The sequence below is a fragment of the Syngnathus leptorhynchus genome, chromosome 13, assembly GCF_054491065.1.
Source record: "Syngnathus leptorhynchus isolate UIUO chromosome 13, UIUO_Slep, whole genome shotgun sequence".
NCBI classification, from domain to species: Eukaryota; Metazoa; Chordata; class Actinopteri; order Syngnathiformes; family Syngnathidae; genus Syngnathus; species Syngnathus leptorhynchus.
This window is the reverse complement of record NC_141207.1, coordinates 7,095,446-7,121,732: the sequence shown is the minus strand read 5'-3', so window position 1 is coordinate 7,121,732 and position 26,287 is coordinate 7,095,446. Positions and strand designations below refer to the sequence as shown.

At 45.4% G+C, this 26,287-nt stretch overlaps 3 protein-coding genes across 3 annotated transcripts; 2 read left to right on the top strand and 1 right to left on the bottom strand.

The window, feature by feature from the left end:
* Positions 1-402: 402 nt before the first annotated feature.
* cpamd8 (C3 and PZP like alpha-2-macroglobulin domain containing 8) lies at positions 403-22,250 on the top strand. Its single transcript, XM_085927846.1, has 44 exons — positions 403-841; positions 2,155-2,306; positions 2,395-2,417; positions 2,612-2,777; positions 3,190-3,242; positions 3,314-3,331; positions 3,691-3,745; positions 3,906-4,019; positions 4,102-4,186; positions 4,257-4,365; positions 4,432-4,659; positions 4,746-4,916; positions 5,083-5,211; positions 5,273-5,471; positions 5,545-5,711; positions 6,245-6,394; positions 6,471-6,632; positions 6,737-6,879; positions 7,286-7,348; positions 7,776-8,007; positions 8,524-8,677; positions 9,367-9,497; positions 9,577-9,628; positions 9,705-10,003; positions 10,114-10,182; positions 10,271-10,427; positions 10,490-10,666; positions 11,368-11,449; positions 12,996-13,152; positions 13,334-13,408; positions 14,676-14,841; positions 14,926-15,012; positions 15,080-15,216; positions 15,539-15,694; positions 15,823-15,885; positions 16,293-16,558; positions 16,625-16,712; positions 17,074-17,148; positions 17,230-17,335; positions 17,822-17,932; positions 17,993-18,205; positions 19,074-19,148; positions 19,828-20,032; positions 20,167-22,250. Coding segments are annotated over exons 1-44 (5,604 nt in total). The 5' UTR covers positions 403-758; the 3' UTR covers positions 20,168-22,250.
* cks2 (CDC28 protein kinase regulatory subunit 2) lies at positions 21,771-23,344 on the bottom strand. The gene is made up of 3 exons (XM_085927848.1): positions 23,118-23,344; positions 22,759-22,886; positions 21,771-22,174 (listed from the first exon to the last, which is right to left on the bottom strand). Exons 1-3 carry the CDS (start codon positions 23,174-23,176, stop codon positions 22,131-22,133), a joined length of 231 nt encoding a protein of 76 aa, XP_085783974.1. The 5' UTR covers positions 23,177-23,344; the 3' UTR covers positions 21,771-22,130.
* Positions 23,345-24,102: 758 nt separating this feature from the next.
* On the top strand, positions 24,103-26,225 carry cimap1d (CIMAP1 family member D). The gene is made up of 4 exons (XM_085927847.1): positions 24,103-24,846; positions 24,932-25,042; positions 25,149-25,262; positions 25,617-26,225. Exons 1-4 carry the CDS (start codon positions 24,807-24,809, stop codon positions 26,105-26,107), a joined length of 756 nt encoding a protein of 251 aa, XP_085783973.1. The 5' UTR covers positions 24,103-24,806; the 3' UTR covers positions 26,108-26,225.
* Positions 26,226-26,287: the final 62 nt, after the last annotated feature.

Below are 26,287 nucleotides of genomic sequence, written 5' to 3'. Positions count from 1 at the left end.
TATGCTTTTAATTTTTATAACACTTTATGAAGTATAGTACATACATTTTGAGCACCCCTGCTATATAATTTATATTTTAAAAATCGCGAGTATTTCTTGCAAAATCTGCACAGTCGCGTTCTGTCCACAAGGTGGCAGTATAAACTACCACATCTCTGGTAACCAAAAAGAATACTGCCTGACCACATTTCTTTCAGCATTTACCTTCTTTTCTTTGTTCAAAAACAAAAAAAAGGTCTCCTCCCTCTCTTTAAGTGACCGTTTCGCTTCTTTGCTCACCAGAATCAGCTCAATTTACTCATAGAAGCACGTGCAGCAGCAAAAGTGTGTTGAACATCCAATTTGGAGGTGTGTTCGTGCATGTGCGTGCGCAATCTCTTGCGCTTGTAGGCTTCAGTCAGTCAGTCCCGGGCAGTGAAGCAGAGAGGATCCCCTCGCTGAACTTCAAGCTAATTCTTCATTCTACTTTTCCAAGTTGTTTGATTAATTTTTGAGTTGTGCGGCCAAGTGGGAGAACGCTCGCTAGTTTTGTAATGCTGAAGTGTGAGCGAAGGGAACCGAGGCGGCTGAAGAAGCCAAGGAGAAGGCACATGGGAGAAGGACACGACTGATGATCTTTGCCGTCGAGAGCAATGAAGAGGCTGAAGCGGTTCTAAAAAGAAGGGGGGAAAGTACCGCTGATAATATTTATTGAGGTTAAAAAAAAAAATCTGGATAGAAGGTGGAAGACCACAACCAAAGCCCTCCTCGCTGCCAAAATGTTCCGTTTGACAGCTTTGGGTCTTCTTGGGTGGACTTTGTTCATGAGCAAAGTGAGCACCACTGTTGCAATGGACATGGGGTGAGTAGAATGCATCGGTAAATGGAGAAAATAATAACCTTAATCCTAATTATGATTGCATGTGCACCCAAATGAATCTCCAGTGGATTAAAAAAAAAGGTTTACACGCCCCTGTTCAAACAGTAAAGGCTTGTGCGCTCTGAACAGCCAGTGGCACACTTTTCACAAGAGCTCAAATACATTTTTTAATTTTTAATTCAATAGAATGAAAAAAAAAAGTGAGCAAAATCCTATAACGCCAGCTAATGCCAAGGAGTACTTTTTTCTTGCCTCAAGTATCGGTGGCTGGTATCGGACAACTTGTACTTGCCCATCACTAAGTATCATGACACATTTTAAATATACCAGAGTTTGAACATGTGTTTGCTTAAATTTAGGACAAAATGAACCTGAAATGAAATCCAGCGAGAAGGCCATGTGACTCCGTATATAAGCACCTGATCCAGGGGGGCTCATCTAGGCCTCCCCCCCCCCCCTCCCACTGTAGATCAAACGAGTCCATTTGTTGGTCCCCCCCTCTTCCCCCTCCAGAGGATTTTCTCATGACTCGCTCTCTCAAACTCTCAGGAACTGCACTTGCCGCTGGCTGTAATGCCGCGGCGCTGTAATGCCAACCACCTGATCCTTCTCTCAGGCATGCAACAGGGTGTGCTCACTCCTAATTTCAGTGATCTTCAGTAGAAGAGGGAAAAGTCAGCCAATGGGCTTAAGGGACTTAGGGCTAAATTGAAATATGAAGAACTGCACGTTACTTTGAGCAGGATTCTTTTTTTTTAGCTCCAGGGTTGAGGGATCCCTTTAAGGGGGAGAAATTAAACAACCATTCAGTCACAACCCTGTGGAGGATTTAGAGTCTTTCGTGAACCGAATGTATTTTCCTGGAAGGCGAAAGGTGGAGTACATGCTGGACTAGTCTCCTATGAAGCTGCTCTGTAATGAAAAATAATATTTTTTTTAAACACAGCGTCATCTGCTGGTTACGGTGGTAGCCCTAATGGAGCCCCCCCCCCCCCCCACTATGCCAGATGGCAGTCAGTCTTTCATCCAAAGGCTTCAATTAGTCTTTTTTTTTTTTTTTAATGTTCCAGCCTGTTTTTGAGCATCAAAGCTTTGGCCTTTGCACTGTGACCCCAGTGGCGGGCCGGGCCCCCTTCCCTCAATTAAACGTCAGAACGAGCGTGTGGAATCTTAGCGGTTACCTTGTTCCAAACAAGACTTCAAGGTTTGGGGGGCTGATGGACCACCCATAAGAATAACGGCAGAGCCAGAATAGCATAATGATGGAATCACTGGCCACCGTTCTCTCTTTCAAGGGGCTACTTGGTGGCGGCTCCCTCGGTGTTCCGAGCGGGCGTGGAGGAAAGCATCAGCGTGACCATCTTCAACGCCAAAGCGGAGACTCGTGTGCAGGTCCAGCTGTCCGTGAAGGGGCAGGCGGTGGCCCACAGCCACGGTTCCGTGCTGGGTGAGAACGTGGTCTCTTCATCGTCATCCGTTTACCATGGACAATATATGTATTTGACTTTTTTCCCCCCCTTTTTTGTGTGTATTAGACAAAGGCACCATTAAGCTGAAGGTGAGTCAATCAAGTGCCATGTTAAATCTTTCTAAATGTATTATTGTAGGTTTCACTGCATTATATAATGACAGATATTTTTTGACTGATTTGATTTGATTTTTTCAACACTTGAGTCCCCCCCCCCCCCCCCCCCCCCGCTTTGACCTAATTTGCTTTCGGTAATCCCCGTGTTTGTGTGTGTGTGTCGGCAGGTCCCCTCGGGGCTGAGAGGTCAAGCCCACCTGAAGCTGTGGGGCAACCGTCACCTCGCAGAGGGGGGCTACATCTTCCACAACCACACCACCGTCACGGTGGAGAGCAAGGGCACGGCTGTTTTCATCCAGACCGACAAGCCCGTCTACAAGCCCAAACACAAAGGTGACAGCGCGCTTGCTAGTTAGTTTGCCACATAATCCGCATGCCAGGTTTTTTTTTTTTCTTCTTTTCTTTTGAAAGGCCTTTTGAATTGGAATCAATCACTACACGTGTATTAAAAAAAGATGCAGTCAAGTTGAACTAAACTTGGAGGTATTTGGTAATTGTATGCTCCTGCATGAAGGGAATGTAGCTAATTAAATACTGTGGAGCAGGAATGTACTGATACATAAACTGATTATTTTACTATTCAAATGAACTTTTACATATTTTACAGAATATATTTTTTCGACGAATGACCTGGTCCATGTGTGAAAAAAAATTGATAAACAAAATGGCACATTGCTTCTATAAATGGCGAGATGTTAGCGTACATGCTAAGTCGTTAACTAACGCTGTGTTTCTATGACCTCAGTGCTCATCAACATCTACACGGTCACACCTGACCTGAGGCCGGTGAATGACAAGGTAAGGTTTATTTTCATATAACCTTCCACTTTTTTTTACTGGTGTTGATTTGTTTTGTTTTCTTTTTGCAGATTGAGGCATACATTTTGGTGAGTGGAGTCAGGTGGGACCACCCAAGAAGGAGGGGGCGAGGGAGTGGGGGTGGGGGGGGTCACGCATCCGGTCAGGGGTGAGAAAACCAGGGAAGCTCACCTCGATAAGTGTGGAAGAGCGCGAGGATAAACACAGCGTGAAATTGAAGCCTGGTTTTCACCTCCCCCATCGATGAACCGTATCAGCGAGCTGCTCTTTCTTTTTTTCTGGAGATGTTTCCATAGTGAGCTCCAGTAGAGGCTCAAATCTGATTGGACGAAAATCAAACATCTACGTGCAACATCAACGAGTGAAACGTCAATTTCATGGAGAATATCTTTGAATTGTTTGTGTTGTTTTTTTTTTTTTCTTTCAGGACCCGAGAGGATCCAGGATGGTGCAGTGGAAAAGTCTCAAATCAATCTGCTGTGGTGAGCCATGACTTGAAATGTTAATCTCACCTTTCAGGGCTCTTTTGTGTTCGTCCCAATCGAATAAAATTGGTCATGTCTGTTAAATATGGTGGGAAAAAGTACAGTTGCGCACTGTGACGTTTATCTTGGATTTAAGCCAGGATTGTCTCTCACGTAGGGATTGTCAACATGAGTTTCCCTCTGTCTGACCAACCCGTGTTTGGAGAGTGGTTTATCTTTGTGGATGTGCAGGGCCACACGTACAACAAATCATTTGAAGTGCAGAAATATGGTGAGCACCATTAAAACCAAAAAAAAAATCGGACTACAAAAACAAAACAATGTTTAAATAGTGCTCTAACTTCATCTCACAGTTATACCCAAGTTTGAGTTGACCATCGATCCGCCTCGCTACGTCCGGGATCTGAACACGTGTGAGCAGGCCACTGTCCGGGCGAGGTGAGTCACGGAAGAATTTGCAAAATGTTAACAATCTAATTTGTAAGCGTCACCTCGCATGTATGGACAGGTACACGTTTGGAAAAGCAGTGTCGGGGAAGTTGAGCGTTAACATGACGATAAATGGAGTGGGATACTACCGCCACGAGATGGGCCGTCCTGTCATCATGAACATGGAGGTCAGTTCCTGCGTCGGGATTATGTCGGACACCGACGTCAGCGGAGTTCCGCTTTTCCCTTCCCAGATGAAAGGCTCGGCAAACTTCAGCGTTTGCGTCAAAGACATGATGCCACCGGACGTGGCCGACCACTTCAGGGGCACCGTCAGCATCTGGGCCACGCTCACCAGCACGGACGGAAGCAGGCAAACCACCTTTGACGATTCCACGGCCGTCCATAAGCAGCTGATTGACGTTCGGTACTCCAAGGACACGCGCAAACAGTTCAAGCCGGGTCTGCCTTACAAAGGGAAGGTAAGACGCACAATGACGGGATTTGATGCAGAACTGTGGCCATTGGTCATTTACTTTAGGAGTCTCTTATCTCCTTGTATGTTTAGATTGAGGTGACTTACCCCGACGGGAGCCCTGCTGATGGTGTGAAGGTGCGTGTGAAGGCTGAGTTGTCCCCCAAAGACAACGTCTACACCAGTGAACTGATCTCCAAGGACGGTCAGGCCACGTTTGAGATCCCGTCCATCCCCACCGCGGCCCAGTATGTGTGGCTGGAGGTGAGTGATGGAGTGATGGAGTGATGGAGTGATGGATGGATGGATGGATGGATGGATGGATGGATGGATGGATGGATGGATGGATGGATGGATGGATGGATGGATGGATGGACGGATGGACGGATGGACGGATGGATGAAATACATTTCGTTTTGCTGCTATGTAGACAAAAGTGACATCCATCGAAGGCAAGGCAGTCGGAGACCAGTACCTGCCCAGCTACCTGTCCATCAGCAGCTGGTACTCACCCAGCAGGTGTCACATCCAAATCCAGAGTCCCGGCGTCCCTCTCAAGGTTGGTTCTGCTTCATTAATAGATGAGTTTGGAATACATACCCTTCTCATGTGCGTCTTAGGTCGGCCAAGAGGTAGAAGTGGCGCTCAAATCCACATGTCCGTGTAACTTCACCTTGCACTACGAGGTGGCATCCCGGGGGAACATCATCCTCTCAGGCCAGCAGCTCGCCAATGTCACGGCCTCTCACCGGGAAAAACGAGCCACCGTCACCTTTGATAAAAATATTCACACCACTGACTCGCCTGTGTCTGCCTCAGGTAAATCCCGCGTTCTACGCCAAAATCTGTCCAAACTCCCCCCCGACAATGTTTCCGTAAAACACGTACGCAGGCTCTTCAGCCCAAACGGAGATGGACAACTGCGTGTCGTATCTGCGCTTCACCGTCACCCCCACCATGGCGCCGCTTAGCCGTCTGCTCGTCTACTACGTGCGGGAGAATGGCGAAGGCGTCACGGACAGTCTTCAAATCTCCGTCCAGCCCACCTTAGAGAACAAGGTTTGCAAACATTCGCTCGTGGCTTCCATGCCATGATATTTATTCTGGATCGCAAATGATTTGAGGTAAAGTAGAAAGTACAGGTAAGCGTGTCGGCAGCCAGCTTGTGCACCAGCTTGGCGTACTTTGTAAAGCCGGTAAACAAACAGCTGTGCTGGCCCGTGAGAGCTGCCGAGTTCCTGCCTGCATTAGGTGGAGTTAACTCCCCGAAGTATTTACAGCTCCCCGGTATGCCATTACAACACTCGGCCTGTGTACTCGCTCGCCGTAGGAGGAGCGGGGGTAGTGGATGTTGCAGAGGTATGACACGAGGCCGCAGGCAGAAAGGAGGCCGGTGGAACCCGTTGACTGAGGCTTAATACTAGTGATGGAAAAATGAGGCTTCAAATTTGCTTCATGAACCAGTTGTATTTTATTTATGCCTCTAGATGGCACTGTCAGCATGAATAAATGTTTTTTTTTTTTTTTTAAATTGTTTTGAGTTCCAAGCATTGTCACCAGACAGCACTGCTGTACTTTTCTCTGTCTTGCAGGTGTCCGTCAGTCTGTCCACCAATCAGTCCATGCCGGGTGACCCGGTGAGCATGCGCGTTCGTGCCGACAGGGGCTCCTGTGTTTGTGTGGCCGCTGTGGATAAAAGTCTTTACTTGTTGAAGCCGGACTTTCAACTCACTCCAGATGAGGTGAGAAAAGTTTATTTTTAGTAGTTCAATTAAAAAGACCATTAAAATGATTGTTTATGAAAAATGTCTTCCTCAGGTGTTCAAGGAGCTTTCCGACTTTGACGTGTCCGACGCCTTTGGCGTTCAGAAAGACGACGGGCATTTTTGGTGGCCCGGCCTTTCGTCCAAGAGACGGCGACGTTCCTCGGTTTTCCCGTGGCACTGGGACATCACCAAGGATGCCCGCTTTGCTTTCACAGTGAGAATGCGCACTTTGACCTGCTGACCCCCGACTTATATTCCATAATTCTATACATTATACATTTTTGATTGCTTTGTATCTCTTGCGTATGTCGAACACAGGAAACGGGGCTCGTCGTGATGACGGACGTGGTGAGTTTGAACCACCGGCAGAGCGGCGGGATGTACACCGACGAGGCGGTCCCGGCTTTTCAGCCGCACAGCGCCACCATGGTTGCCGCCGTGCACTCCCGCCCGGCCTTCAGGTACGTCGAAACAGGAGGACGTGTGAAAAAAAAAAAAAATAAATCCATCCAACCAGATGCATTTTGAATATTGTATGTGGAGTTCTTTTTTGGTATGCCGAGCCTTCGATAGTTGAAAAGCAAAACAAGTCTTTCGTGACTTTAATAACACACGTCGGTCTTCAATCAGCGCTCGGAAACGGACGAGCGGAGAAAAACAAAGGAATTAGATGTGATTGCTCGTCCGTATTGCGTGCCGACATTCCTTAATGCTACTCGTTGCGGTGATGAACATTAAACACATGACGTGACTTAGTCGAATGTCAGCGTGCAAATCCCGAGTAAATCATCGACCCTTTTATGGAGATGTTTTATTGTGAGCAGCTGAGGCCTTTTTTACTGATGTCGGCTTGTGTTTGGCTCGCAGACCCGAGAAGCGGAGGCGAACATTTTTCCCGGAGACGTGGGTGTGGCACTGCCTCAACGTCAGGTATGTCAAATCCCATCAGTATTGAACGCCGATGCGAGATAAGCCAGGCGAAGGGAGGAAAGTGCGAGAGATGATGGAAATCTCCTTTCCAGAAGCCGTGTGTGAATGCGGCTCTTTGAAAGCATCCCATCTTGGAGCCGACTGTCACACTCTCAACAACTCCTTCTATTCATTTTCCGCCAATATAAATGAACTGCCCCGGTAGATTTCCATGTGGCAGATTTCCTTTGGCTCGGACTACTTTCCAAAAAAAAGCTTTGATTTGCCCTTAAGGTCTATTAAAGTAGTTCTTTGATCAAGCAAAGATGCTTCTATGTTAGTTTACAATCGGCGTTAAGAAGCCTCACCCCCTCCCCTACGTGAAAAACCCGATATTGACACAGATGTTTCACCGAGAGGTTTTTTTTTTTTTTTCCTTGGCCGACAGCGCCGAAACGGGCGAGGCGGAGCTACGACTGGACGTGCCCGACTCCATCACCACGTGGGTGACGGAAGCCGTCGGGTTGTCCAAAGACAAAGGGCTGGGCTTGTCCACCAGAGCGGAGCTTCGTACCTTCAAGCCTTTCTTCGTAGACTTCACGTTGCCTTACAGCTTGATCCGAGGGGAGCAAACCAAAGTTCCCCTGACTGTCTACAACTATCTGCCGACGTGTGCCGAGGTATGATGATGATGATGATTGAACATAAGCTGCTATGTGAAAGGATGGCACAGCAAGTTCGCGAGCATGCTAACGTCCGGCTCGGTTGAAACGTCCTCATGTGAATACACCCTTCCGAGAATCTCCGTAAACTGGAAGTTGGCCTCAAACGGGACCCATCCTGCACTCCGAAGCCATGACATCATAATCTTTGCAGATGGGCCTGATTTGGTGTTAGATGAAGATGCGAAGGGGCGTAGCGCCTTCCTTTGATGTCCATCCCGACAACATGCGATTCCTATATTTTCCCGATTTTATTTATGACTTCTGGAGGGTGGATAAAGGGCATTCCTCCATCAGAGCTGGACAATGAGCGGCATTTAATCCTCCGGGGAACTTGAGAAACATGAGTCAGTTTGGATTCAAAGAGTAAAAAAAAAAATACTCTCCCTTGGCGGGAATGCTCCTTACGAGGGTGGGACGGTGAGCGAGATTGTTTATTTCGACAATGTTTTATCCTTATTGTTTTTTTTGCAGGTTCACATTAAAGTGTCAGTACCAAAGGGCATCAAGTTTATTGGTCATCCTGGAAAGCATCATCTTACCAGGAAAAAGTGCGTGGCTCCCGGGGAGGCCACGCCCACCACCATCGTGTTGGCTTTCAGCGAGCTGGGCCCGGCAAACATCACAGGTATCCGCAGAAGCTGCCATCTCGTTGGCTTTTGAGATTGCTTACCCACCTCCAGGTACAAAACATGTGAGAACAAAGCAGGCCAGCAGCGGGGGAGCCTCCACAGCTGTGCTGTGACACTCAGTGGCATGTTGATGAGTTTGCAGGTCACCGGCGGTCAAAGGGCCCCCCCCCCCACCCCACCCTCATGGCCCCGCTCCGACTCCCCTGGCCCCCTTATGTTTCCCTCTCACTTCACACACACAAAGAGCCGCCATTGGCACGGGGCCACGTTTCCAATGCGAGAGTCCTTGTACAGGCATGTTTGTCTTGTGTAATGCGCTGGATGTTGAACACGATGTCCACAAAATATTGTTTAGACTAGCGTGTGATGATTTGCCATGTTGACTTTTATCGCCAGGCAATTAATAATGTTGACTTATGATTTGTTTAGTAATGACAATGTGAGCTCCAGGGATAATTTTGCGAAGTGACAATAATCTCCATTTTGATGGATGGCATGTGAAGGGAATCAGTGAAATATCAAAGTTACATGTGGCATATAAATTTTTTTATATGGTACATATTGAGACTATGTGGCTTAATAGTCACATGTTGTTTACTCGACCAAATTATTGCTTCACCTCCTTCTCATCATTCTAGCGTGTCTAAGCTTTTGACATTCTATTTCCTCTGTTTTCTTTTGACAGCCCGAGCCATCGCCTACAGTGAAACCAGCTGCTGTTCAGACTCACAACAGTCAAGCAAAACAGGAAATGATGTCGAGGAAAGAAGGTCACCCGCTGGCCTGGATTTTGTGCGTAGGACTGTCCTCGTGGAGGTAAGTGAGCGGCAATCTATCATGATGTCACACAATCTGTTGTTTGACTTGCGTTCTCATGCCCCGCCCCCTTTTGCAGCCAGAAGGCTTACCAAGAGAGTACACCTATAGTGTCTTCTTCTGTCCCAACGGTAAGTGCGAGTTCATTCATCTTTGAGTCTTTCAAAAACTAAAAATAAAGTGCAGATATGTTATTCCCATCACCAGAGAGAATTCACATTTCCACCCCCAACAAATACGAGTATCAATACGTGAAAAAGCCGGCCAAAATGAGCCAGTTCCAAGTGGCGGTGAAGACGCACAACGACGCCCATTTGGCCCTCTCGCCCACCCCGCACGACAGCGCCGAGATGATTGAGATCGTTCTGGGGGGTCGGCAGAACACTCGCTCCTGGATCTCCTTGGGTAAGATGGGCGAGCCGCTCGTCAGTGTCCCCACGCCGGATATTCTCTCCTGGGATGAGTTCCGGAGCTTCTGGATCGTCTGGAAGGGAGCTGTGGTCCAGGTGGGTATCTTCGTCTGCGTATATGACGCTGCTGACCTTTTGATATTTATAATCTGTGTGGTCAAAGCTATCAGTATAGCATTTGTTGATAACTTTTGGACTTTGCTCAGGTGGGCCATGGTCTACATCCATCCAATTCATCACTTATCCTTGAGTGGTCCGGCACCAGCCCTTTACAGGTTAGTCTTTAAAAAAAAAAAAAAAAAACCTGATCAAATCATGTGTAGTGGATTTCTTTTTTTTTAACAGAGATAAATCTCCCCTCAGGTTCGACACATAGGCTTCTCCACAGGGTGGGGCTCGGTCGGGGAGTTTAAGATCTGGAGGAAGGAAGACTCTGATGAGAACCACAACGAGGCCTTCACTCTTGGGGTCCCGCACAACATGGTGCCGGGATCTGAACGCGCCTCTGCATTTATGATCGGTAACGTGTTCACAATATGGATTCACTGGAAACCGATGTGAACGATGGGTGTCCTTTTTTAGGCGATGTGATGGGGCCTACGTTGAACAACCTGGACAAGCTGCTCCGACTGCCGTTCGGATGCGGGGAGCAGAACATGATCCATTTCGCGCCCAACGTCTTTGTGCTCAAGTACCTGCAGAAGACTCGGCAGCTCAGCGTTCAGGTGGAGAATGAAGCCACCGATTACCTCTTGCAAGGTACAATTTTTTTCCCAACTTCATTTCTTTCAATTTGAAAATCTTCCATACTGAGGATGCCACCTGCTAGTTGATTGGGTTCATCATACCCGACAGACTTTCCGCAAGTGAGGCACAGCAGCTGTTAAAACTCAGGAAATGGGAGTGTGTCTTCTCAACAACTCAAATCCCTCCGTGCAAAAAAGTGTGGAAGGAAATTGTTGGCAACTGGTCAACCGTCGTTACGTTTTTGTGGAAACTCCAGGAGTGACGTTTACTTTGGATAATGGATTTTGTCCGTGGAACTGAGGGGAACTTTGACCCGGTTGGCAGTGAATCCTCTGGATTATGGGCTGGAACCGGCTCACCCGTGATGGCTCTTTTCTCCTAGTCTTCACAATGTAGAAGACCTCGTATTCACTTTGGCCTCTCAGAAGACTCATAACATCCATTGAGTGGATTGTGCCAGTTTTATTTGGAGAGGATTTGTTGAAGAAGACTACTTCTACTCACTGGCTGTCCAGTCAAACTCCCCCCACCCTTTCTGGCGCGCGCACACAACAACGAGGCACTCTAAAGCAGCAAGGTCAAAAAAATAATCAAGAAATGATTAAAAAAAACAACAACAACAGTTATGACTTTATAGTTCCACCTTTAAGAAGTATGTTTTTTTTTGTGTGAAATTAATTCACTACCCCCCTCCCTCCCCCATTCTTATCCAGGTTACCAGAGACAACTGACCTACAAACGTCAGGACGGCTCCTACAGTGCTTTCGGGGAGAGGGATTCCTCAGGAAGTATGTGGTAAGTCCTTGTCAGCAAAGTTTACACATCTCTTCGTGTTCAATCTGTGTTTTCGGCAGGCTCCGCATTCTTCAACTTTAACTGGGACTAGCGCGCCACCGGCCAAAGCACTCAAAGTTTCAGCAGCGTCTCAGCACACACACACACACACACACACACACACACACACGTACAACACGGGCGATCTGTTTCTCCCATTGTGGTGTTTATTCTCATTTGGGGTCAGGCAGACAGAGCCATCTCATAATATTTATAAGAATGACATCAGTGTTCTCCATGGGGGAGGCTGCGGTTCCGACTGTTTGGGGCCCTCTCGCGCGGAGCATACCTCCGGGTTGATTTACGGGGAAAGGTGGGCATCGTGATATATAATCAAGCCGGCGTTGTAAATCAGCGGCTTGCATAAACAAGCGAGAATCGTAAACAAACTTGCGTAATTGCTTTCTGGAGGTAGGTTGATTTATTTGCACACCAGCAAGATCCATGACACTGCACGGGACCCCTGTTGCTCTTGGAGACAGACTTATACGTTCGCTCGATGCCATTTTCCTGGCGGAGAGCACGGCTGAATGACTCACCGCCGGGATAGTCGCTCAGCGCCAGGGAAAAGCTTGACCTCTTCCCCTCGTGACTGACGGGATGTAACAAACGCTGCCACCACTCCTGCGTGGCTTGTGAGCACAACGCAGATGGCGGACGACATCGTGCTTTATGAATCCGTCGACGTGAGGCTTGTTGTTATCCAGAAGAAATGTCGGGCATTTTACTAGCGCAAACGTTTTTACAGGTTGGCAAAAAAAAATACAACTTGGTGGAAGATTGACAGTGGAAGCAACAGTCACGACTACAAAAAAAAAAAAAGCGTAGTGTGGAGAGTCTCTGTAACTTCTCAAATAGCAAGCCTCTTTTATTTATCACCCCTTCCTTCCTCATCATGTTTGCTGTTCAGTGAAAAAAAATAAAAATAATCATTCGCGTTTGGTGCCCACATGTGACTAGCTAGATGAAACTCACAGCTGGTCATAACAAGACACAAAGATAGAGTTGGAGACATAAACAAATAACAAAAATATTCTCTCAGGGTGCTATTTCCTTCCATAGACACGTTTCAGTTTTTTTTATTTTTTATTACTGTTTTGCCCTGAGGTCGATTTCGAAACAAGTGTAGATACGACCTTGTCGGCGAAGATAGGAAACATCGCTTTCTCGTGTTTTGGCTATGAAGGAGCTCTCATGGTAGCTCTGGCGTTCCACATCCAAATCTCCTCTTTGAGCATTTGGCGGCCAGTTGGGACATCTTTTTGAAGAGCGTACATGGGTGTTGTCTGAGTTAAAAGTCCAGATTGGCATGTTATGATGTGGACCTGGGGAAAGCTTATTCTTTATCCCGCTACTACTTTGACTTGATTCTGAATAACATACGGTATTTCGATTTAAGCTAACAGCGTTGAGACTGGTTAGCCTCAGAAGATTGAACAGGTGGTACTGGTACATTAACATTGAAATGTAAATAATCTATATTGACAATATCTCCCGCCCCTATCAGGTTGACTGCGTTTGTGCTCAAGTCATTCGCCCAGTCGCGGGGTTTCATCTTCATTGACCCCGAGGAGCTCCGAGCAGCCAAGTCGTGGCTCATCAGGCATCAGCGAGATGATGGTTCCTTCCCAGCCATGGGGCGAATTCTCAACAAAGACCTGCAGGTAGATGGAAGTTTAGTACGAAAGGCACAATTTTATTTTCATTTTTGATATTTCATTAATTAGCTGTCCTTTTGGACATTGACCTTGCACTGCTTTGAATTTGAGAATGGATGGACAACATAAAATTCTTTATAAAGTGGTATTCAATGAAAGAGCTGAATTTTTTTTCTTCCATTTCCAGGGTGGCATTCACGGGAAGATCTCCCTGACGGCTTACGTGGTGGCAGCACTTTTGGAGACCGGGATATCGACTGACGTAAGCACGAGGGGAGGGGGCGTATATTTTTTATTATTTTTTGTTCTTATCTATTTTTTATTCATATTATTTGTGTGTTTGAGCAGAATATTGCTGTCGTGCCATGGTACAATTGTAGCTTAAAGATGACCTTTCTTTTGTCCCCAAAAATAATTGACAGTGTACCAACAGCGCCTCTAGTGGTGGCCTCCAAGTAATGCAATTCAACCCCAAAAACCATTCCACACAATCAAAAGAAATCATAATTAATTAATCAATCGTTCTGCTATTCATGACACCTCCACCAAAGTCTCGCTTGGGCCGTGTTCTTTCCGTTGGTTTTGAGTGCCGTTAAACGTCTTTTACAAGCCCTGTAAAAACAAAAACACTTTTCCTGTTTGCTACATCGGATGTAGTGCTGATTTTACGGCTTTCATTTCATTTCATGGAGTCATCAAGGGCAACAAAAGGTGGCATCCCACCAGCTGTGGGAGCAAACTGCAGATAGCCGGAGGGAAGGATGTGCTGGCAGGCCGCCCGCTTGCTCACATTTGTTATGCCTCAAGACAGCGCTGCAAATCTGATAACCTTTTTCCACCGTGTCAAAACATTTACGAGTAATGCGCATAGACATTTTGCTCTCGCGAAGGAGAATTTACATTCCTCCTAAATCAATTCTCTTTTTGACTTCAGTCGTCCTCTCTAGCACATTGACATTACAAGCAATTTACAGTGAATCTCATAAGTCTACACACCCCTGTTCAAATGCTAGGTGTTTGGGAGATTTAGTTTTGTTATCGCGGTTGAATTTTTGACCATAATTCTAAAAGAATGCAAAAAAAAAATCACAGCTTAATGGGATGTATTCCACCATAATTCTTAAGAAAACATTTTCCCTCCAATTGCACATAGTTGAACACATTGGCCTTACTTTGAATTCACCCATGCTGACCTCCCCCTTGATCTTTTACAACCGATGAAAAATGCAAGAAATTCAAATTTATAAAATCCTTCACATCAAAGCAAACGATCCATCGCCTTCCAATTTCACTTTATGAAAAGACGAACTCGCAGTGAGCGGCTCTGGGGGCAAGGTCATATCTGCCAAAGATGAAAGCCTGCCTTCGACTTGTTGCTGGAGGGGAGGAAAGTTTATTCAAGCCGCACCCAAACTGAAGATTCGAGTGTGCACGTGGAACATTTATGTTTACCAGATAGCTGATCACCAGTAGCACGGCCCAATCGTGTTTACACTAGCGCTGAAACAAAACATGTGACGCTGGTCCAGGAAGAGAAGGTGGCAGTGGCCAAAGCCAAGGACTTCCTTGAGACCAACACCTACTCGGCGGACGACCCTTACACCACAGCCCTGTGCGCATACACCTTGGCTCTGCTCCGCAGCCCTTTTGCCCCCCTCTCCTTGCGCCGCCTCAACCACATGGCCATTATGCAAGGTACTGTCATCACATTGAAACACAAACTCTGATCCAATGTGAGGGAGAATTAAAATAAAAAAAATCCACTCTACATGTGCGCAGATGGACTCACCCACTGGAGCCTGACTGGAAGCACGATGACGGACGAAGACACGTTCATGGGCTTCAGCGGCGGTCTCTCCCAATCAGGTTGACCAATCGGTCCACTCCGTATCCACCGCACACGCCTTATTAAATCTCGAGTGTCTGTTGCCAGTGGTGTCGGCAGAAGTGGAGATGACGGCCTACGGTCTTCTCACCTACACCCTCCTCGGGGACGTGGCGTCAGCCCTGCCTGTGGTCAAATGGCTTTCCCAGCAGCGAAATGCTCTTGGTGGCTTCTCTTCTACACAGGTAAGCTTGGAACAACCACCTAGCTTTGCCTACAAGGAAGCTTGGAAGTTTTTGCTAGCTTAGAATGCTAACAATATTGACGGACTAACAAAGCGCATCTGGTTTAATGACCTAAGAATATTTGAACACAAACGGTGCAGCAGCACATGTAGATAGCCGTACTCCCAGGCATATATGATTTATCTTCTGTGAAGAGTAATATTACTGCAACTTGTCTGTGTTAGACTGCCACCTGGTGGCCAATTTGCGCACGCCAAGGCACCGCTGAAGAGTATAGATTCAAGCCGATGACCTTTTCTCGCTTTCTTGACCCGTGTGGCAGGACACGTGCGTGGCACTGCAAGCGTTGTCCGAGTACGCCATCCTATCCTACGTGGCGGGTGTCAACCTCACCATCTCATTGGCCTCCACTAACTTGGACTTCCAGGAGACTTTTGAACTCAACAAGGACAACAAGAAAGTCGTGCAAAGCGCCAAGGTAACCGCATGACTTTGTTTTCATCAGGTTTCATGTAGCAATAAACAAGGCTGGTGTTGTGTTGATGTTGTTGCGCAATCTTCCCTGTTGACTCTTTTTTTTTCGTTTTTTGGGGGGGGGCGGCTCAGATTCCCAGCATTCCTACGGGCCTTTTTGTCAGCGCCAAAGGAGAAGGCTGCTGTCTCATGCAGGTAACACAGTGTGACTCTCACAAACACACACACGCACACACTTGTTGCATTTCTCCCGCACGCTTACCTCATCGGCTCGCGGGGAGGAATTTGTTGGCAGCCGCCAGCTTGTTGTTGCTCCTTTTCAACACACAAATGAATCATCCAATTGGAGTAATCTGTTAGAGTTTAGGAAATTGCTCTTTTTTTATGTCCTGCACTCCCCAGGACAGGATGCTAATTACTTCCTGCCTTGACACGGGACAAACAAAAAAAAAAGCTTCTTGTAGTTGTTGTTTTTCTTCTTTTCATCTTTCCAGTCTTCTCATCACTTGACTGTGATTGTTTTGTTTCAAAGGATGTCAAATATGTTCATTTCGCAAGATTGAAAGCGAAGCCTAACCACGCATCCACGTATTCCGCCCTAGATTGACGTTTCCTACAACGTACCCGACCCGATATCGAAGCCGGCTTTCCAGCTCAAGGTTGACCTCAAGGAGGCTTTCCAAGGCCGCCATTTGCAGCCACCTCTTCCGTCTTCCTCGTCGTCCCGTCACCCCGCCTCGCGACCACGCAGCCGCGCCGACAACCGCTCGGAGCTCAACCGCAAGCGTCGGGCGCCCATCGACGACGACGACCCGGCGGCTCACCAGGACAAAATGGACTTCCATATCTCTTTGGAAGTGTGCGCCAGGTGAGGACCCCCAACGCAACTCTCGGGCGTATCTTTTGCTCACCTCACCCGTCTCTCTCTCTGTAGGTGGCTTCATTCGGGCTCCTCTAACATGGCCGTCATCGAGGTCCCCATGATCTCCGGTTTCCGAGCAGATGTCGAAAGTCTTGAGAGGGTGCGTAAAATCATCAAAGGTCATCCAACTTTTGGGTCTAGGAACTCTCTTCCGTTCCATGAGTTTTTTTTTTGTTTTTTTTTAAACTCAAGTATCAGCAGAGCGCATATGGTTCACATTCTAAGTGGATTTAAAATGAGAACCATATGGACCTTGATGATTGTGTACACCGCACAACATAATGCATCGTTACAAGGCGTACACGTAGAGGCTTGCGGAAGCGCATTGAGAATTTTTCTCCCCTTCAGGTTGGATCATTTAATGTCGTGTTAATTAGAACCGAGCCGGAGCTGTCCAGTCCATTGAGGTGCTAGCTACTGGTGTCCCCCATTGACGTCTGCTTCTTTGTTTACCTCAACAGCTGCTGATGGACAAGCGTGTTGGTTTGAAGAGGTACGAGCTCAACGGCAGGAAAGTGTTGTTCTACTTTGATGAGGTAGGTTTTAAGAATAGTTGAAAATGTGTTTAAAAAAAAAAAAAAGTGAAATGAAGTGTTTGTTACTGGCCTGCGTTTCAGATCCCCAGCCAGTGCATGACGTGTGTGGCCTTCCAGGCTGTCAGGGAATACATTGTGGGCAAGACGGCGCCTGTTCCGGTCAAAATCTATGACTACTATGAACCAGGTGTGCCTCTCGTGAATATTTCAAGTCACCCTGATTTATGATGTTTTTTATTTTTTTCCTCTAAATGAGTCTAGCGTTGTGCATCAGCTGTTGATTTTTCAATACCCACCTTATTATATCATATAAATCTAATCTGACCCATCAAGTCCTCCTCGGCAGTAGTCATTTGTGTCAGGAAGACTTTACAAAGTGTTCAATAAAATTTAAGGTAACAATACTAGTCAAGGTATCGGTACTCAGTATCAGAATGACCTGTACTGGTATCGAACATTCCTAATGTGAAACAACCCATGACCTTGAAACCATGAATGGAATGCAATTCAAATTTTATTGTCAAAGCAATGAAATTCATTTGACACTTTTACAGTTTTTACATCTCGAGCAATTTTTTTTTTTTTTTTACACCATTTTTCACCGCTAGCTAACATTGTTTTGCCCGAGGGCAACCATAACTCAGATTAAAACAGTCTGCCGTTTGATTTACAGCCTTCGAGGCCACCCGTTTCTACAACGTCAGCGAAAGCAGCCCGCTCGCCCGGGAGCTGTGCGACGGCCCCACTTGCAACGAGGTGGAAAGTTCGTCCAACCACTGGACAGGTGAGACCCCAACCGCTCACCTATTGCCGCCGTCGGTCTTCTATAACGAGATTCCGACAGGTTTCGTGCAGGCCAACCAGTGCAACAACGTCTTTGGTTGCCTGGAGGAGGAGCAGTTTGAACGTTGCACGTGTTACCGCGACTGCGGCTACGACGGGGAGCCCGTCTGCGGTTCCGACGGACACGTTTACCAGAACCTGTGTCAGATGGAGGTGTTTGCCTGCCGCAACGGAACGCGCATCAAGCAAGCCCCCGTGTCGCAGTGTCCTGACAGTAAGAAACGATACATGCTAGGCTCAGTGTTTTCCTAGCAAAACATTCCGTGGTTTAAATGTGATTTTACTTATTTTTCACGTATTAGAACTAACTACACATCAAGTTGAGCAGCTTCATGCTGGGGCTGCTTTGGATTCAACGACTGATTTAAGTTAAGCTAGCAAGGCTAGTTGCTTGTATTTATGTAGTCGGTGTGTGCGTGTATGTAATTACCTCAAATTTATGGCCAGTGTGTTGATGTGTCAATTCGCATTGCTGTGCGCAATGATCTCAGTTGCAGAAACAGCTGTTCAGATGTTGAGCTGATGACTGGATTTTTTTTTTTTTTTAAGAGAGCACTTTTATGGATCTCAACTTGCACACTCACATACACGCACCCCCCCCTTTCTCTCTGACCCGGTCCTGTATTAGAGAGCTCTGTGCAAACGACAGACCGCTTTTGTCCGAGCCTTTGAAATCCTCGTCACATTCCTTTTCCGACGCACAGCCCAACAACAAAAGGAGCCTTCACGAGTGCGGGGAAACAAGACTTTGAAGAGGAAGAAACAAATAATGGAGCATTTAACTTTTGTTTTTGTTTGGGTGTTTGTTTGTGTACACTCATGCGCAGTGAGGGTCATTAGTCCATTTTGACGACAATCGGATCCACTTGTGATCATGCCGTCCACCTCTAGGCCAGGCTATTTTTGGAATAATTTGAACGCAGGCCTCCTTCGGGACTGAGTGGACTTCATTGTTTTGCCAAAAACGTGTTCCTTCTTCTGGTTAGCATTTACCGCACGACGCAACAATCAAACTCTGTTGTGGTCACGACCGGTGAGGAAATCTCTTTTGAACCAAATGCATGTGACGTGTGTGTTTCAAGTGGAGACCAAGGCAGAAGATAAGCAGCCAATAGCGAGCCAGGAGACTGAACAACCCTCAGTGCCCATACACACAGGTAATCTCACCAAACACACACATATTGAATCTCCTGCATGCTATACATGTCCACAATCTGATGAAGACAATAACAAAGTTGATTATTAGGTTTGAGTCTTCTGACGCTTCCAGAACATTCCTGACGGGCTACCGTTGTTACTTTTGGCACACGAGGCCAAAAAACACCTTTCACTGGATTCGACACACTGCAGATGAGTGTGCGGGTGGGACGATAAGGGGAATATTTGCGTTGTGTTGTACAGGTGTGTGAACGTAATACGAGGCGGCGTGCGGCGACTTGTCTGCTCCGGGGTCGTTGCTTTCAAAGGTCTACATTACACAGAAGCTTCACAATGGAAAGGAATGCTGTTGCAATTTCTCATAAACATGTGCATAGATGATTTATATTAAAACTGGTTCTCAAACTGGAGTCCACAAGCCTAAGCTGTAACTTCCCCCGAATTTATTATTTTTTTTTTAGTGCATACTCTTGGGGATTGGTGCACCAATAAAACAAACATACTCAACTATGCAGCTCACTTGAAAACAGTTTGCAAGGTAGCTGTAGGGCTTTTTAGTGTGCAGGTAAATTATGTTAAGCACGGGCGCCCTCTTGTGTCTGTAAAGTAATAGTGCAGCAGCAAATGTCAGAAGAGAGAGAAAAGATTTGACATTTCCTTATTGTGCAATCTGTCCAGGTGAGGAAGAGCAGGGCTCCATGGCCGACGTGTCTTACTACTCTTACGATTACGACGCCAACTCCGAGCCTTTCCTGGCCGACAGCGAGGCGCGGGACCCCAGTTTCCATATCGCCCGAGCTGACCCCGATACAGCGCAGAAGATCCTTCTGCCCGCGGACATCCAAATCCCCACAGCCAACACAAGGAACAGTCCCGAACAATGGTACAGAGCACTCCCCCGGCATTCTTTTCCAATAACATCATGTTATCAAATTAACCCAATATTTTGCTAACCAATTTTTCGTTTCGAGACCTTTAAAAATTTCAACCACTGTCCTGTCTCCCTGTCCTCCACAGAGATGCTGAGGTGAAGCCATCCCTTACGTCCACTTTGTACATTATTTGTGAATATACGAGCGAATGGCAAGTGAAGAGAGAAGCCCCAAAGGAAACGTGAGCTTGTGTATTTGTGTGTGTGTGTGTATATATACAGTGTGTGTGTGTGTATGTTCACCCTCCTGCTCCTTCTATCACCACAGCATCTTTGTTATTCACAGTACTGCCTTTATAATCTCTAGAATGACAAAAAAAACACATAATAATCAAGTATTTATATATATATATATTTTTTGTAATTACAACCAACTTTAAGCTATTGTTATATTTTCTATCTGTGGTATTTATTTGGAGCTAGAGGTTCTAATTATCATTAGGGGGGGTGCTCACTGTTTTTCAATTTCCAGTCTGGGTTAATATTAGCCGCACACACTTGTTTAGCTCCGCCCCTTCCTGTCAAATATATCCTTGGTGTATTTTGACAGGAGTATGATGCATGAAAACAGAATGGGTCTTTTTTTTTTTTTTAAATACATTATTTACTACAATTTACAATTGTATGCCTAAAATATGAGCAATTTAATAGAAATTCAGAACCAGCAGAGATTTCCGGATCTTTAAGGACAAAGGTGGACTTATAGGCACCAAGAGTCCCCGGCGGACTCATGCACACTTTTTATTTTTCTCTCACAGCAGGATACTCAGAGATAACTTTCCTTCCTTTCCATACGCTTGGAGATTTGATTGTACAGTTCATAAGCTATTTTATGTGACATTTTGATTCATGATGCAATCAAAGAAAAATGAAGTTCTTTTCCCAATTACTGTAAAAATTCCAAATTTGATGACTCATAACCTGTATTACATATCAAATACTGAGATTTTTAAATAAAAGATAAAAAAAAAAACATGCAGGTCTATCCAAGACAATCAAAATGATCCCATAGATTTAGTCGCTCACCTTCTAATTTTTCTTTCTAAGCCTGCTGGGGTATGTTACTTTAAGGTCAAAGTTCAACATGTCTTTCATAAGCAGAGTCACTGGTAGCATTTACAGTTGTGTGTTGTTTTTCATGCTCACGTACGTGTTAGGGTGAGCTCACGCCGCTCTTTGCGGCAACCTCTGGTGGGACGTTATTTGTCCAAGCTTGTCACACACAAATAAAAACTCTAAAGTGCAGCCGAGCATTAGACTAGAAACGGTGTTTCGCAACCAAGGTATGTCATTTTGAGAGTTACAAAAATCTCATGACAAACCATCAAACAAAAATGTAAAAATAAAAAAAAGTATCGTAATAAAGTATTTATAATTTCAGTCCGTCACTTTTCAGCTGTCAATATATGGTGAAGACATTGACAACCCTGACTAAACCTAGTTCATAATTAATAAACATCTACAGTATATATATATAGAACTTAGTTTTGCTAAAACTCCCATTTTGTTTAAGTGCCTCCATGACAAGCAATTGTTAGTCATGTGTTTTGAACAGCAGCAGCTGTAGCAACGGAACTCTGTTAAAGTACACCCCTCGCCATCTGGACCTGAAGTGATGCTTTCTTTAACTGTATTGTTGTTACCTTGGTTCAACCCCAACCAGAAAAAAAAATCAACCATACACTGCAAATGATGAGGCATCTTTTCATTCACATTTGTTTAACAACAACTATCAAATATATTTGGGGAAGAGTAAAGTCAACATATTTACAATCTGGAACACAGTAAAAGGATATTTAACAAATAAAACATAAAAAGTACCACTAAGTGGTATATCAACCATCAGTTAAAAAAAAAAAAAAGTACTCAAAATATACATTGTAAGCTTCATTTGGCTAATGGGGTCATTTTACTCGAATGTGATGGAATCTGAGAGTGAACGATCGAACCTGGGGTTTGTTCTCCTTGTATAAATACGATGGAATGACGTGTACATGGGTCTAACGGGTGGTGAGGAAACAAAATGGAAGCTAGCCTATGTAGCAGCGCATCAGTGCTTGGAGAGAGGTCTTCGGAACAGCAGGATGTGAGGTTCTGTGGAGGAAACGACAAACAAGATGTTTACGAACCGAGTCCTTTTCATATACTACTCACGAGCGCGTTTGTTAGATTAACTAATAAGCTTTTTTTTTTTTGAAGCAATGAAATTTCAAAGTCATCCTCACGGCATCAGTGTGCTGCCCTTTGACACATCAGCATTGTTGATGATCAAAGCAAATGTTGATGTATGCCTCAAAGAATCACCATCTCTTGCATGTTATCCATATTTTTGTGATATTATTAGAGAAATATTGATTAAGAACTGCTCCAGATGGCACAGTTGCATGCTGTTGTATGTTTTTGAATAGTTCTGGCTTTGATGTGTAATTATTACATCATAGCAGTGGTTATCACTATCAGAGATTGTGCCAATGCTTTGAAGAAACCCAGCAAGTCATTTATATTTAGGCAAATGAGCTAGTGTTTGCTGTAATGTCTTATTGTGCGGATCCAATCAATGATGTCATTGATCTATCAGCAAATTACCACATGACATAATGACTGACCACTTAAATTAGATTGCAGGTCAGTTACATAATTGACAAAATGGTGGGCGTGTACGCTTTCTGGTGACTCGCCTGGTTTGTGGATCATGTAGTGGATCCACCCTTGGCTCTGCTGCACACCGAGGCCGCGCCACTCCTCTTCGGTCATGAGGTGCGAGGCAGGCACCAGTTTGGACAGCTGCTTCGGTAAAACCACATGCCTAACGGAAAACATAACATTTTAGATTTCATCTGTAAATCAGACTACGTCGTGTTTGAGAGTGACTTCACATTCAAAATAGCGATACTGAGAAGGACATCTACAATTATTTCAATGTCAGTTGATTTCAAAGCGTTATTGTTTGACTATCAATGGTTAAGCAACGTATACACGCTAAAAGAAAACAATTCAAAACTATTAAAGCAGTTGGTTAACTTAGCTTCACGATTACCTATATTCGAAGGCGTCGTCGTTGTATTTGTCAGAGTAGTAAATTTCCTTCTTCGACATTTTCTCCTCAACAAGCGAGTCGGAATGAAGAGCAAAAGAAATGTGAAGGGATCAAAAAAAAAATTGTTTTAGGCTGTCAACAAATAAGTCGAGTAGATCCCAAGTCTTGACTGCTTTTGACTGCTAGGCTGATTTCCGAGCTTAATATATTGCAAGCAGGTTCAAAAAGTAACTACCCGCCCGCGCCTGCCTCCGATTGGTCGTGGTGGCCTGACGTGAAAATGCAAGAAGTTGCTAGCCAATCGGAAACTCCCTCATTCGTGACGTGTTTTTCTTTCTTCTTTTGTGGTGGTTTGAATAGGTTTGCAGCCGTTGCCGCCATCTACCGGATCTTTAAAACAATCACTAGAAAATCGTTTTTTTTTATGAACGTCTACACGCCCAAAAAGTGGTCTTCAAAAAAATAATACTGTAATTGTGAATTTACTCGTAGCGGATGTGATTCACATAACTAACCGAGGACCTCATGTTGCAAAATGATTTACCGTTTCATGTTCAAAATGTAATTGAAGGAATCAAAACCAGGCCTTTGAAACGTATTTAGAGCAAATTGCATAACATATTGATCATAAAGGAATTCCTTTTATTGGTCAAATCAGCTCAGAGGGTTCAAGGGACAAATCTCAGTTGCGGCCTTTCTGTGCAGTGCTTGCATGTTCTCTCCATGTTAGGTTCACTGACGAATCCAAATTGGCAATCGGAGTGAGTGTGAGGACAACCATAGAAAATGCTTACATGGCTGGATGGTGTCCCCATTATGTTATCTTGAAGCCGCAATGTGCATGACCATTTCCTTTGAGAGGTCTGCATGCAGATCATTTCCTCTCTGCCCTAACCTACTGTACATTCCATCCCTGCTCGGGTGCCTTTTATTTCCCCCTTTCCTTCTAAACATGTACATACGTGTGCATACGTTAAAGAGCAAACAAATGTTTCGGGTTACCAACGCAGCAGTGGCCGGCAGCCTGTTAAAGATTAATGCTTGTTTTCTTCATATGTCACTTGTCAAGCCTCTCGATTACGGCGGCCATCAAATTTGCAAAATGGCGGGAGTCGAGTCAACGGAGGGCACGGGGGAAGAAAATTTCCACGAGCCCATTGTCGCATTAATATGAAATACTAGAAGGTTGCAGGAACTCGGCAAGGCCATTACTGCCTGGAAAAAACCCGTGATCCAAGCCTGACCTTGGTTCAAAGTTCACAATTTAGTACACATCGGGTACAGTGAAGGGAAGAGAATGGTAAACAAACTTTGTCCAGGAAGGCAAGGAAACATTGTGGCAAACATTATGCAGGGGTCACACTTGACTTTGACACCCACCCACGGTCACTTTTCCCTTTTGGAATGTGCCGTATCCATTCCCCTGCAGGGGCCTGACAGATAAGCCTCGGGCGGTCTCCGTGGCGACTTCACGCATGGCTGATGAGCAAAATTACATGAGTGGAAAGTGAAAGGCTGGAGGGAGCTTTGCATGATGAAGCAAGGGGGGGGACAGATTGCGTTACAATGGCAGAGAGGGAGGGGCTACTCACCTGTTGATGAGCAAGGTGGGCGCTTCTTCAGCCCTGACCTTTTGGAACGATTCGGTGACGAGACAGATCTCTGAGAGGCGTCTTTTCATAGTGAGCTATGGAGAAACAGTATGCAGCTATTGCAGGCAAAGAAAAAGGTAAGTTCAACAATTAGCAATTGTTATTGATGAGCTAAAAGTACTCTACATAACATTTTGGTATTTTTTTTTTTTTGCTCAACAGGACCCGGCCCAGGGCGATACGGGCTACCGTCGATGATTGGCTTTATCGGCCATGACTATACGAAACAAACAAGCCCCGCATACTCCTTCCACGGGAAGATGAGTGACAATAGTATGTAGATTGTATGGTCAATGGCATCAGGTGGCGCAATCTAAAGTGAACCGCTAGAGGGAGAAAGAGTACTTTGTTGCACCTCAATGTTTGTTTTTTTGTGCAGTGTATTGTGTTGACTGCAGTCCGGGACCTCAGTATCACATTGATGCGAAGATGACTCGCTTAGGGAGAGATGGAACACCTGCATACACCATGTTGGGCAGAACTAAAATACAAAGTATGCATTATATGAGCTTCTACATTGTAACTTTTTGAAAGTTTTTAAGATCCCACATTTATTTTAACAAAATCATGCAATCTTTTACGTTAATAATGTCATTTCTATGTTGTTTATCGTTCACGTTACAATTTACGTTTTATATATTTGTCCGCTAGAGGGTACTGTTTTCCAGTTAAAAGCGTGCAACATCATTTCAAAGATTTTACTATTGTGTCCAACACGGAGTTAATTTCAGAATAGTTAATTTCTCTTGATCAATTTTTTATAACTTTTTTTTTTAAGATTTAGAGAAGCCTAAATAGAAAAAAAGTATTTGCATCATCTACTTGACCATGTATTTTGTGTTTATAGAGGAACCCTTCCACACTCCTGGACCAGGCACTTACAGCCCAGAAAAAGCCCCGCCTTGCAACCTGCAGCGCCGCCCCCCGTCCTACACCATGGGCTGCCGCACGCACTACCGCACCACGGACTCTGTGCCCGCTCCCAACAAGTACACTCTCCCTCCACTAATGGGCTCTCACATCCCAAACAAGCCGGCCAGTGCCAGCTACTCGATGTCGGCTTGTTTCAACCAAGGCGGGCCGTCTGTGGATTTGGCCAAGACGCCGGGGCCTTGCAGATACAACTGCACACAGCCCAGCGTTTATCTCCCCAGGCCGCCCGCTTTTTCCATGTTGGGGCGACACGGTGGAGCTCGAGAGGGCACAAAATTGCCCGGTCCTGGATTTTATAATCCAGAAAGAGTGACAGTGCACAAAACACAGGCGCCGGCCTTCTCCATGGGGATTAGGCACTCTGAGTTTGTCACCCCGCTGGTCGTCGGTGTTTCTGAACAGTAGCCACAATGGAGCCACAACTCTGCATTATGACACCTAATACAGTAAAGATTTTTCTCCGATAGAAGACAGATGACCTCTTAATCTTCTTCATGTTTTTATTGATATAAAAAATATCGAATAAATGTCACCACTCTCAACATGTATTGATTCCATCTGGTTTATTAGTAACTTGTGCCTCAC

Bases quoted from the DNA above. Each gene is read 5' to 3' on its own strand.
- cimap1d (XM_085927847.1), top strand. From the start codon at position 24,807: ATGGAGAAACAGTATGCAGCTATTGCAGGCAAAGAAAAAG. The intron at 24,847-24,931 runs GTAAGTTCAACA...TTTGCTCAACAG, and splicing joins TATTGCAGGCAAAGAAAAAG to GACCCGGCCCAGGGCGATAC. The intron at 25,263-25,616 runs GTATGCATTATA...TTGTGTTTATAG, and splicing joins GGGCAGAACTAAAATACAAA to AGGAACCCTTCCACACTCCT.
- cks2 (XM_085927848.1), bottom strand. From the start codon at position 23,176: ATGTCGAAGAAGGAAATTTACTACTCTGACAAATACAACGACGACGCC. The intron at 22,887-23,117 runs GTAATCGTGAAG...GTTTTCCGTTAG, and splicing joins GACGACGCCTTCGAATATAG to GCATGTGGTTTTACCGAAGC. The intron at 22,175-22,758 runs GCGAGTCACCAG...TTTCCTCCACAG, and splicing joins CTACATGATCCACAAACCAG to AACCTCACATCCTGCTGTTC.
- cpamd8 (XM_085927846.1), top strand. From the start codon at position 759: ATGTTCCGTTTGACAGCTTTGGGTCTTCTTGGGTGGACTTTGTTCATG. The intron at 9,498-9,576 runs GTAAGTGAGCGG...CCCCTTTTGCAG, and splicing joins GTAGGACTGTCCTCGTGGAG to CCAGAAGGCTTACCAAGAGA. The intron at 10,667-11,367 runs GTACAATTTTTT...ATTCTTATCCAG, and splicing joins CACCGATTACCTCTTGCAAG to GTTACCAGAGACAACTGACC.